The sequence below is a fragment of the Danio rerio genome, chromosome 6 (genome assembly GCF_052040795.2).
Source record: "Danio rerio strain M-AB ecotype USA chromosome 6, GRCz13ab, whole genome shotgun sequence".
Classification (NCBI taxonomy): Eukaryota; Metazoa; Chordata; class Actinopteri; order Cypriniformes; family Danionidae; genus Danio; species Danio rerio.
The window spans coordinates 44,456,576-44,469,935 of NC_141026.1; the positions used below are offsets into that span (position 1 = coordinate 44,456,576).

Sequence of the window (13,360 nt, forward strand, 5' to 3'; positions counted from 1 at the left end):
GATTAACAACCCTGATTAACACTCGATCCCTCCTGAAGAAGGTCATAACAAGATGTATAGGGGGGTCAGTTGTTAAATACCGAGAAATATTTCACTCTGATCTGTATTTTAAATAATTAATTCATTCATTCATTCATTCATTTTCTTTTCAGCTTAGTCCCTTTATTAATTTGGGTTCCCCACAGCGGAATGAACCACCAACTTATCCAGCACATGTTTTACGAGGCAGATGCAGATACACTTATAAATAATAATGTTAATAATTCTAATAATAGGTAATATTAATATACATTTGGCCACCCCTATAATGGTTGAAACCACTGTTAATGCTTAATTGCACCATCACTCTATTTAAAAAAAAGTCTAAAAGTGGCAGATCTAGAGCACCAATAGACATCATGTTCCCAAGATATTGTTTTTTTTGTAACAGTTGTTTCTATATTTTGCCTGAAAATCAAATCAAATTAGACGCATAGCTTGTAGTTTATCCAACAGTAACATCTGAAATAGCTTATCAGAGAATACTGTAGGTCAGAATACACTAAATATCCCTCAAAACTTAAATACATTTTAATAATAAAATAGAGGGAATCAAAAATAAATGCATAACTGACTGCAGCATGTATTACACAAACTAACCCAAACAGTCGGCCCCCCTGATCGTCAATGTATAATTCACACACTGCTTATATCTACAATAGCCGTTCCCAGTTTATGCTGTATGAACATGGCAAAAAGCAGGTACCTCCAGTTTGAAAGCCCCAAATAATAGCTGTGTAATGTTGTATTATCTAAAATTACCAACGTAATATAATATGCATAGCATAATATGAACAATACATAAAAGGGCTTTAACATTAGGTAGTTATAGGAACTCAGTTACAGGAACTAGCTACCAGACCGGTGTTCTGTCGATTTGTCCAAACTTATTAGATTGTCCTGCCTCCTATTCAAAAAGTAGGTAGCACATTTTGATGACCCTCATCAGATTTTGCTACCAGTATGATTGGGCGATGTTGACCAATTTGGCATCGTACAATGTCTAATGTGAAACATCGCGATGGACGATAACATCATCGTCATATGGGGGGGTGGTGGTTGTTAAATATCAATCAATTCATAACTAATTAATTAATTTTAGCCTACCGTTTTCATTACCTGACCCCCATGGTCTTTGCTTTACCCATAACAAACCATAAATTAATAAAGTTACACACAAACGACCACCTGTCAATCACTTTTTACATGAATAGTCAGAGTGATCTGAGTCATTATAATGTTTTTTTCCCACAGCTGGTGGAGGAGACGGGAGTTCGTTTGGAGTTCACTGTAATTTTTATTGTGATTGATGATAACATTCTTATTCATTATTATGAGAAAATAATAACATGTAAAGATGCTAGGGCTCGGCCGTTTTGGTCACGTTTGCGGCCAAAATTTTATCCATGCGACCTTCAAATATATTTGGATGCATTTTTGCTAGTGCAAAAATTTTCACTGTTTTCAAGGCAATATCCTCACCGCGTGCGCGGATTTAGGAGCATTAGAACTGAACGGGAATGATTGGTTAATATCAGCTGTCAATCACTCAGTCAATGCCTTCTGCCTTCAGGAACTACAACCGCGAAAATGTAAAGCGGTGAAGATGAGAGGATAAAAATAACACTGACAGATTTTGTTTTAAAAAACCACCAACAGTTACTTATAATGGCACATCTTATTAGTGATCATGTGCTGAATGTTAATCCCTTATTTACACTTTTTCAAGAGTGGATAAAAGACTTCCAGTGGCTTCAAGTCCGCTTTGAAAGTAACTAAAGCCATTCACTGTAAAGTCTGTGGGACGGGCTTTGCAGGTAACAGCGTTTGCCACAAAATCTACACATTTTAAGTGCCAGAGGTACTGTATAATCCTTCATTTAATCCTCACGATGATGTCAGCCGTGCAAGCGGCAGCTATATGTAACATTTAACACAGCTCATTGAAAAGACTGTTGTTTTATTTTGTTAAAATAACATACAAATAATAAGATATATATTAATGTAAATGTGGGGATGAATCGCGATTCCGGCTCTGCATTGTGAAGTTTATCGGCCATCGGCGATGGCATCATCTATTGGCCCAACCCTAGCTACCAGTGTAAATATATTAAGTGAAGTTTCATAAACTAATTTCGAGAGGAGCACGTGACATGATTGTGCACCGCTGGCCACTCATCCGTAATCAGTAATAATCCAATCAGAATGATCCTAGCTTAATATAAATGGATCACTTTCTCCTTATTGCACTATCTTCGTTTTGGAAGAATCCCCCCTTCCACCCCATCTCCTCCTTTTTCTCCCCTTCTAAAGGGGGAGCGATCGAGACCTACCTGATCTCGGGAGCCCTGGGCTCAAATATCCCCGAGCTCAGGGTTCTCTCCCAGGACAGCATGCCAAACCTGCTATAAGTGCCAAGCATATCTAAGTGGGAACTCTTGAAAGTGGATTGGTGTGATATGAAGCTGTAATATCGCTCTAATCTACCTAATCCCTAACCCCAACCTCAGAACCATTCAAATACAAAGTTGTTAGAATAATCTGATGTGTAGGATAAAATGTCAGGACATTGGTCCACCAAGAACTACATTTTCCCTCCAGACCTTGATTAGGAACTCTAGGGTGATGTAAGACAGCCGACAACATTCAACAAAAACAACAACTGGAGGATGAAGGAAGCTCTGATCAGAGTCTTTGTTCTGCATCATGCATGTCTTATATTCAAGCCACGTGATAGAATGAGAAAAAAAGAAGCTTAAATCCTGCCCATCGCTGTTTTAAACCGCATGCATTCACTGAATATTGGGTAATAATGTAGATGTACAAGTCATGTGATTGAATGAGCAATATTGGGTGAATGCATCGCATGCCATTCAAAACAATTTGATGGTTGTGATTTAGCCTCTTAGCTTCTTTTTCAATCATATGACTTGTAAATCTACATTATCATGCCATGCGAAACACTGTGATGGAACTAGTAGAAAGTAGTAGGAACACCATGATGGACTTGAATTAATTTATCTCTGCCAATGGGTGTCTCTTTTTTTGGGTTTGTTCGAGGAGTGTTTGTAGACAACACCAAGATTCAACACGTCACCTTTAAATCTCTGTTCTTCAGGTTCCCCAGCCAGAAGGCCTCCTGGCAGTGGTTGAGAGTGAGCATGGCTTTAACACGGTACACAAACTGCTCCAGACTTTTCTTCAATGCTGGCACGTGATTGGTCAGCCCTGTGTCTTGCCTGATCTGAGAACAGTAAAGCATTGATGTTTATTACTACTGATGCAATATCACAGAGGTATGTGTTAACATCTTTAGAGTTGTTGCCATTTTCTTGATTTTATCTTTAATCCCACTTTCTGTGGATCAATATGAACTGCAGACGTTCACCTTTGAGTGGCCACACATGTGATGGAGTTGTCTAGTGCTGAGCTGAAAGGTCTTCAGTAGACCCTGGACGTCCTCCTGAAAAGATTCAGCAGTAGTAAAATATTGCTTTATTGGCTCTCTAGTGGTTAATTAATGACAATTAATAATTGATGTCTTAATAGAACAGTTCATCCAAAAATTGTAATTTACTAGGGCTGGGCGATACATCGAATATTAGCGATAATATCGGAATAATTTTGTCCACGATGTAAAATTTGGAAATATCGCACATATACAATATTTTAAATTAAACATCCCCTTAAGCATTACTATGTGCAAAAGAGATGTAAGGTTAGGGAGGATCTCAAATAGAGAAAATCCAAACCATTCGCAATTTCCACGTGCTCTTAGACGGCGTTGTAAAGAAAAATAGAAGACTCAGGCTGTTTGTCACAAGAAGATGAGAAGGTTTGGTGATGATTCTATGTAAACCAATAACGTTCAGCTGCATGTCTTGTCCCAACCTTTTTCATACCGTTCTATTGTACTGTTGCCCTTTTGAAAGGGTACCCAAAAAGTGGTACAGAACGGTTAGCTTGTCAAATACCTTTGACAGTAGAAACGAACAAATTACTACCATACCAAACCATACAGCGCAGTGGAAACTGGCCATTAAAAGTCTGACAATGCCCTTTTTGCTTGCACTACTTTAGTTACAAACACGTTCATTTATTTAAAAGTGGTGAGTGAACACTTGGTCTTGTTTTTTTTGAACTCCTTAAATTTGTACTAAACAATTTGTTTGTATTTACTCTGCAACAAATTATATTCTAAAGTGTTATTTTTAATGGAAACACAAGAAAATCATATTTCTGTTGTTTAAAAGCAAATGCAAATATTTCAAGATATTTATCGAATATCGGAAGAAATTTGACAATATCGTAATAGAATTTTTTTTATTTACTATTTACTAGCCATCTTAAAATACAAGTATGAATAAACTAAAATCTGTACAGACAAATTTAGAGTAGACTCTGATTTAGAGTAACTAAAACAAGGTTTTGATGATGGAATATCAATGTTCTAATAACTCACTCATTCATTTATTTTCTTTTCGGCTAAGTCTCTTTATTAATCTGGGGTTGCCACAGCGGAATGAACCGCCAAACTTATCCAGCATATGTTTTACGCAGCAGATGCCCTTCCAGCTGCAACCCATCACTGGCAAACACCCATACACTCTTGCATTCACACACACACACACACACACACACACACACACACACACACACACACACTACAGACAATTTAGTTTATTCAATTCACCTGAATGTCTTTGGGCTGGTGGGAGAAACCGGAACAAACCCGGAAAAAACCCACGCCAAGACGGGGAGAACATACAAACTCTACGCAAAAATCTAAAAACTAAATATTTTAATTTAGCTATTTTTTAATAAAAGTTACATAGTATCCCTTTAAACTGATTATTGCTGCACTTGATAATATCTGCTCAAAATTTGCAACGTTAATTATTCTTTAAGTAAACAATTAATATGTGCAAGTGAATATACTGATTTTTGTTTTTGTTTTGGTAATCTTCAAAATCTGACCATTTGCTTCTGCAAAGTGAGTGGTGGTCCTCTGTTGACGTCAGTTTGACGACTTCAACCTCTATATTCTTAACCACAGCCCTCTTATCGTTAATTGGCTACTAGCAAATGATGCACAAAAAGAAAGCCCCGCCCCCTACTCAATATTCAGTTTCATTTGTATGTACATCAACATACTGAAATACCAAAGTCTCTGCATCTTCCGGTTCATGCAGACTAAGATGAAACATTCCAAAAAAGCTAAAATCAGGGTTTCTGGAGATTTCACCAAGTCAAATTTAACACTTTTTAAAATCTTTTTAAGACCATTATGAGTGAAACTTCTGACTTATAGAGGGCTAAATAGTAAGCATTTTTACTTGCTCCATTAAAATAAAAATTCAAATGACTTAAATAATACATAAATAAAGTGTTAAAACAAGTAAACCCTACATATGTTTCTTTGACAAGCTTTAAAAAATCATAAACTAATCGTACAACAGTCTTTTCAGACCAGTGTCCTCCCCACATGTGGTCTATAAATACATGGAGAACATACAAATGTTATTGTAAGAAACCATATTGTTAAATAGAGTTTTGTTAAAAGTTAAATATAGATGTATGGTTGGTGACTGCTTACTGTATGCAGGTCTTGGCATAATTATGTAGCTTTACATGGACACTGGAAAATTAAGGCCCATTTAAAATGATTTAAGACCTACAAGTCAATATTTCAGCGAATGTAAGAGTTTCTAAAGCTTAAAGTTTTGTTTTTGAAATTTCAGAGCCCGCAGATACCCTGTAAAATGAACGGAACACAAATACCTTGTGTTTTTTAAAGCTGTAGTCAAGCAGAGGCATTCCAAGCTTGAGGAAGGACTCCAGAAAAAGACGACCGTACTAAAGATCAAAAACAACACAAAAATACTGTTAAATTACAACATCAATACAAACATACTTTTATGAGTGCAAATACTTCTCACCTTTAAACACACAGTGAGTACAGGTCTGCTGTCGAACATCTGAGCCAAAAAAAAAAGCAGAATATGATGTTTACAGCAGTGCAGTGGATGTTAACAATGTGAAGGGAGCACAGGAAAAACATGAAGGCTTCTGTACCTTGACCAGGTTTATGAGGATGTGAAAGTCCCGCACAGCCAGGTTCCAGGTTAAGAGCTTCTCACTCTGCATCTGCACAGACTTGAGTTGTTAGCTATGTTCTCTGTACTTCCTATTGCTACCTAAATAACAGTATATACACTCATGCAACAAACACAGACCTCTTGATTATCCATCTGTTTGCTGGGAGGAATCTTGCGCACAGCTTTCTCTAGCTCTGACATCATGCATTTGTAGTACACCAGGAATGTCTGCCTGTGTCATCGAGCAAAACAGATATTACAGGGATTTCTAGAATACCTGATTTTGGTCAAATACAATGTTGCAGGAAATAAACTACATTAGTACTTTTAGTCTAAATAATTCTGTTTCTGGATGACAGTAATACAAATGTTTCTAAAGCCTCTGTACCTGTTGAGTGTCGGCCAGCTGCGAGAGTTAGCATCTTTAGCCGCGTTTAGGAGCTCCGGAACCCCTTCTCCTGCTATTTCCTCCACCGCCTTCAGAACATCATCTGTGTGCTCCAGATAAATACTACAGCAGAAAAACAACATTACAGAAAAACATCCTCAGAGATATTTTGGATTGGCCTCTGTATATATGATTTGGAAGCTTGGCGTATTCATTTTCAATGTTTTAAAAATAGGCTTTAGTTTCATTTATTCATTTTCCTCCGGCTTAGTCTCTGATTTATTAGAGGTCACCACAGTGGAATGAACCGCCAACTATTCCAGCATATGTTTTACACAGCAGATGCCCTTGCTGCAACCCAATACTGGGAAACACCCATACACTCTCGTATTTACACACATACTCACACACTATGGCCAATTTAGTTAATCCAATTCACCTATAGCGCATGTCTTTGGACTGTGAGGGAAACCGGAGCACCCGGAGGAAACACACGCCAACACTGGGAGAACATGCAAACTCCACACAGAAATGCTAACTTGCTGAGTCACCATGCTGCCTCAGGTTTTACTTAATGAAATATATAATAAAGCAGTAATATTTTACTACAATTATAAAAAAGAATCAAGGTATAGAATATTTATTTAAATATTATGTACAATAAATGCCTTTACAGTCACTGAATAAAATGGTGATCTCTTTCCCTCAATATATAAAATATCGAGGTCATGTTATAAATGTGGTTAATATTTAATTTTTCAATTAGTAAAAGAATACATTATTGTAATAATTATATTCCTTTTGTAAGATCGCCATTAATATTTTAGTCAATTAATTTTGTCTTCTTGCATAATGCAAGAATTGGACCATTTCTAAAATGAGGAACAGATGAATGGGTGTAAGATTAATGAACATATATATCAATTTATTGACTCTTTCTCTCTCCCCTATCTAAATACACTATTAATACCCAACCCCCATTAACGCAGCGTTATAATTTATATACCACTATAATATTAACTAATATTTGAAATTAGCATTTATGTTGTTATTTCTTCTTCTTGTAGGACATTGTGAAACGTTTTGATGGGTCAGAATCTAACTTGAGCCACCAAAAGCTAATATATTTCTTCTTTTAACATAAAGAGTTCAGATGCAAAAACCTCTAAATGTCGTCTGAAATTTTTATCAGGCTTCTGTGTGTAGGTTTAGTAATATCACTTTTTATGGCAAAGATTAAGTCCTTTTCATAGTATTCAGTGCTTAATTTGTAAATTAATAACTCCCAGAACAAAACCTGGAAATAACAATTACCGTGACTGATGTCCATCATGCAATTTCAGTTTTCCCGGAACATAAAGCCATTAAATGGTGATAGGGCAAAAAAAACAGCATCACATTTCTGAACAGTCTTTAAATATTTTGTGCCATTGATAATAAAAACATGTAGCTACAAACATAATTCATATAAACAATCACTATTCAGTTCACTTCACTATTATGTGCCAAATGACAAAATAAAAATTAAATGACTCACTCTGTCTAATCTTCAAGAGCCCAGTTACCTCTTCTGTGATCTTTTCTGTCTGACTTGAGATCGCTTTGCTTCTGTCTCCCGCTATCCTGATCCATTTGTGCCATCTTAGCCATTTTAAAAATATTTTGACTGCCTCTTTGCCATCATACAGATATTATTTAGGTAGGCCACTATGCCATCAATTCTTTTTACGACTCACTACAAGCGAAACAATAATCCCCAACCAATGAGAGTGCATGTACACATAAGAAAGCTGATTGGCTTAAAATATTGTTGAGGGCCAATATTTAAACGTGACTTTTGCTTTAACTTGTGCGTGGTAACTATGTTGACCAGTTTGGCGTCATATGATGTCTAATGTGAAAACATTGCGATGGACAATGGCATTGGTGTTGTAGGCGGCAGTAAAATAAACATAAATAAAGATAAGTTAAACACAAATTACCACCTGTCAATCATGTTTTATAGGTAGTGATCTGTATCGTTATAATGGCGTTGACAAACTTGGTTAGTAAAAAAGGCGCACAGCCAACCAACAGTATCGGAAGATTTTGCTAAAATCATTATTCGCTAAAATTATTAAATTATTACAAGCATGAAAGTGATGTTACGGATACTGTGACACGTTACCTGATGAATTCAAAAGAGCAAAGAGTCGTTAGATAGAGACAAGACTAATTAAATATCACGTTTAACAACTATAGTGAGACGTGATCCAGCAGTACATCCTTGATAAACTGTTGGACTTGCACTGCTCTCTGGGGTTTTGTGCTCAAAGCACCCGCTGACTGCCTGGAGCTCAGACACGCGCCTATGCTGCAGTGTGAAAGTGTGTGTGTATGTAGTCACGTGATATGTGTTTTCAGTGGTATAGTGTGAAAGAGGGCTTTTGAAAAATGCTAGATGAAACGCCAGCATGGAAGTGAATTATTTTTCATTCTAAAATGCCATTTTAAAACTAAGACATAATAGTGTAAATGGGGCCTAAGTGTGTATTTTTCGCAAGCGGGTTGCTGCTGCGATGGGGGAGGGATGGAGAATCGCGATGCCTGAGGATCGGCGATGACATTGTCTATCAACTCAACCCTAATAGTAAACCCGTCATGTGTGTGTTCACCACGGTATTTACCATTTAAATAAATACCAGAATGCAAAACACGAATATTAGACATTTCTCAAATTAAGCACTGATGGTCTTTAAAGTGAAATAACTCAACATAAAGAAAATGTTCATTTTCTATGGAAGTTTCAGACAGCACTTAAAGTGTTTCGCATCTGATCTTTTCTTATATTATTTTAATATAGAATTTTAATAGCATAAAACAGAAATTTGCAATTTGTTGCTCTGAAGAATTGAAATAAAAGACCTGAAAATGAATGAATGCATTTTAGTTGATAGCAACATCGCTTCAAACTTAATCCCTTTAGGAAAGGACCTTTAAACTTATACATTATATAACAAACCTGAGGAGAGTTTGAAGAGTCTCGTTGTATTTGTTTCCTCTCTCTTTTTCTCCACTCGCTGTAACCCATTCCTGACAGAGGAAATGTTTTGTCAGGGATGCTGGGGGAAATGATAGAATCCAAAATTATTATAATATACAGAGCTATCCAAAATTTTATAATATACAGAGCTACCATTATTATGCTGCATTTAGTATAGGAAACATACTGATCTGTTCTCTGTAGGTCCTGTGGTTTGATCCCCCATACTGAGACAACACAATGAGCAGCTGTGTCAAGCACAGGGCTGTGTTCAGACTGGGCACAGTGCTTCGGAAGTTCTGCAGGTACTCAAAAGCATGCCTGTAAATATTAAACACCACATGCAGATGGTTACATTAAAAACTCTGCACTAGAAAGAAAAATGTTTATTTATATTGCACTTTTACAATGTAGATTGTGTCAAAGTGCTTAACGTAGAAGTTCTAGTAAAGTCCAGATTTCAGAGTTGAAATAGAAAATGTAAATGAAAAATGAAAATAGAAAACATAGTCCCCTCTCCACTATTATTTGGCACCATTGGTAAACATGAGAAAAAAGCAGCTGTGAAAATATTTTGCTCAAAATATAAGTAAAAATTAGAGCTTTATTCCCACTAAATCCTTTCAAACACATTTTGTGCTGATGTCAGATTGGAGATTTTGAGACTTTCTGTGATTCCTGGTCATTTTTGGCCACTCAAACTTTCTAACACATAAGCTGCGTCCCAAATGGCACACTATACACTATGCACTTATGCACTTACACACTCAACAGCATAGTACATGTATGTAGTGTCGTCCCAAATGGCACACTAAAGTCTTTTTACTAAGCGGAAATTCAACCTGTTTCTCTGATGACGTTTGACGGTCGCCAAATTAGTGAAATAAATGACCAGACTATCAAATAATACCTGCCATGAGTATAACCGCATTCTCCATCAGGAGGCGCTATAATCACTAGCGTAGGAGAATTTTGCTGTCAATCCGAAATGAATAGTTATCCAACATGTGCGGCCGATACCTCTGCCCCTCCCGCTACGTGAGCAAACCTGCGGTCGTTGAGTGCGTGAAGTGTCCATCATTACACACTTCATTTTACCAGCTGAATGAGTGCATCATCTGGGTAATTAAAGAGCACTTATTATTTTTTAGAGTTTTCAGTGTGAACGCACTACTTACACTATTTATACTACAAAATGGCGTAGAATAGTGCATAAGTATGCGTTTTGGGACGCAGCTAGAGACACATGTCCTCTAACACAGCGGTTTCCAACAGGGGAGTCCCAGCCCACAAGGGGGCCTCAGTGAGCTCTGTGGAGTGGGTCTTATTTAACAATTTTTTTTTAGCTGTCGCCAATTAGGAGAATGACCATGTTGCCTTAGTTTATTATATCCACTGGCTGACCAAAAAATTAACAAATTTGTAACTGGTACTCCACAAAAAAAAGTCTCTCTAATTCACCTTCAGCAGCTTATACTAATGACCCAAGCATACTGGACCCAGGTAAGGAAGCTCCAAACATTTGGGGTCACAGCGCTAGCAATACTGGAAACATGAAATGCTGGAAATACCAAGATAGTCACCTGAACTACGGTTTTATTCCATTTTCTCGAAGCAAAGAGTCCCTGACCCAGCCACAGTGCATTATCTGCGCCAAAGTTCTTGCTAACAAATGCATGAGGCTATCTAAATTAACAGGACATTTGCAAACGACTCATCCCCAATACTGCGACAAACCCAAAGCAGTTTTTGACCGTAATGCGCAATGCCTTACGTTTTTCAGTTACAAATGGCCTGCTGATGTTTTGCTTTTATATTTTACATTAGGCTATTATTTGTGCAAAAACATATCTAGATATAGTAGTAAACATACCGTTTGTTTGAAAACAAATTTTTTTTGTCATTCTTACGGCAAACTTATACGAGCAATAATATCATTAAATGTGGAGGGGGGCCTTTCAATATTTTCCAGAGGGATAAGGCAAAAAAAGGTTGGGAATCACTGCTCTAACAGACTGATATATAACACAGTTGACAGGAACTTCTTTATCATTAGCCTGATGATGGAAATGGCTTTTTTTTTTTCTTCACCCATTTGTTTATAAAATGTAAAATACCAATGAGAATATACATAAATCTGAATGCACTGGGGTGCAAATAATTGTGGCACACATATATTTTTATGATATATTTTTAAGATTTTTTTTTGTGTGCGCAGTTGCTCATTCTCAAGTCCCTTTAAGGTAAGTAATTTCACTTAGTGGCCATCTTTGAAATGCCTCTCGGGCAGTATGCTCAGGCATTCTGTTTGAATGTTTAAACATCAAATTCTAAAAAACTATTTGCCAAGCTTATGATTACATTACATATTGGCAATAACCAATAAAATTAAGCAACAACTGTCTAATTTGTTTTGTTTCTAAATGTTCGGATCACACAAAACCTGCAGAAACTCACGTCTGGTCCGAGCCCCTCCCCCGGAGAATTGTTATTCTATAGCAACCGCTGATTGGCTACTGTACTAGAAGGCAGGCTTTATTCACCATACAGCGATCGCTGATTGGCTCCTGTGCTAGAAGGCGGGGCTTCGATTCCAATAATGACCGTTACACTTTTCCCCATTCAAATGTATCTGAGTGACATGTCTTGTGTATTCTATAGTGTTATGTATATAACAATGAGAGCAAAGTTATTAATAAAACAAAAAATATAAACAATACAGTATAATTTAAAACATTAATCAATAAGAAATTTTATTACAGTCTACTTCATTATATTTGCCTATTTGGCAAGGCAGTGTTTTCATGCTGCCTCATCAAGTGGACATTTTAATAGCAGAAAACGTAAACAATACCACGTTAACGGATGAAACGTGCATACTGAAGACTATCAATTATTGTTATGTGTTGGGATTTACTAATCAGTCAAAAATATGATTAATGGAAAAAAAAAAACATTTAAAGACTGCCAAATGTTATAACTAACTGGGAGATGACCAGCTAAAACCAGCTTGACCAGCCTAAGCAAGTATGTCCAGCTTAAAACAGGCTCATTTTAGCTGGTCATTTTCCAGATTGACTAGCTAAGACCAGGAAATGGCTGGAATCCAGCCTGGAAATAGCCAAAACCCCTCTAAAACCAGGCTGGTCAACCAGCTAAAACCAGCCAACCAGCCTAGGCTGGTTTAAGCTGTTTTTTTTAGCAGGGGTGCATATGGTAACTAGCAAGATCTTGACATAAGTGCAAACACTCTATATTAGTGAAGAAGACCACTGTTACATGTGTGCTGTCGCTCTCACCTGCTGAGCTGATCCAGGGTCAGATCAGCCTGATCCTCCTTCAGCCGTCCGGCCAGGATTCCCAGAGCGCTTTTCATTAGACCACGATGCTCCGGAATGGAAAAACCAGACCTGATTATAAACACAATAAGATCGAAGAGGATCAGAAGGTAGTTTAGTTAACAAGACAACTAATCAAGTCAACTACTAACTAATCTGGGCTCACCAGCTGAACATGGTGTGAAGCACTTGCAGGAGGAGCTGATAGGCTGAACACATGAGTTGATTTTCCTTCACATCCACATTGGGAGCGTCAACAACACCCTGATTCTCAGTCAGAAGAGTCTGTGTGTGGACAAAGCAGATCCGCTATTTACACATGCACGCCACGCATTCATGTGCACAGAAGAAAGTGACAGCGGTAAAAACAAATGCTCAATTAAAACTATTTAAAATCCTGAATTAATATTGGAGTTACATTTGCATGCTGGAGGAAGGATGAGACCATGGCTGAAGTTTTTCTTTTAGACAGGTA

The 13,360-nt window shown here is 37.2% G+C and overlaps 1 protein-coding gene across 5 annotated transcripts in view; it reads right to left on the minus strand.

The window, feature by feature from the left end:
- The window catches only part of fancd2 (FA complementation group D2), a 39,545-nt gene that overhangs the window by 1,708 nt on the left and 24,477 nt on the right, over positions 1–13,360 (minus strand). For 3 of the 5 annotated variants that reach the window (NM_201341.1, XM_087255305.1, XM_087255306.1), the window contains 11 exon segments: positions 3,137–3,283; positions 3,428–3,502; positions 5,821–5,895; positions 5,979–6,017; positions 6,115–6,186; positions 6,276–6,369; positions 6,526–6,648; positions 9,527–9,626; positions 9,735–9,868; positions 12,847–12,957; positions 13,052–13,170. In NM_201341.1, coding sequence (NP_958498.1) covers positions 3,137–3,283; positions 3,428–3,502; positions 5,821–5,895; positions 5,979–6,017; positions 6,115–6,186; positions 6,276–6,369; positions 6,526–6,648; positions 9,527–9,626; positions 9,735–9,868; positions 12,847–12,957; positions 13,052–13,170 — 1,089 coding nt within the window. 5 annotated transcript variants of the gene reach the window in all.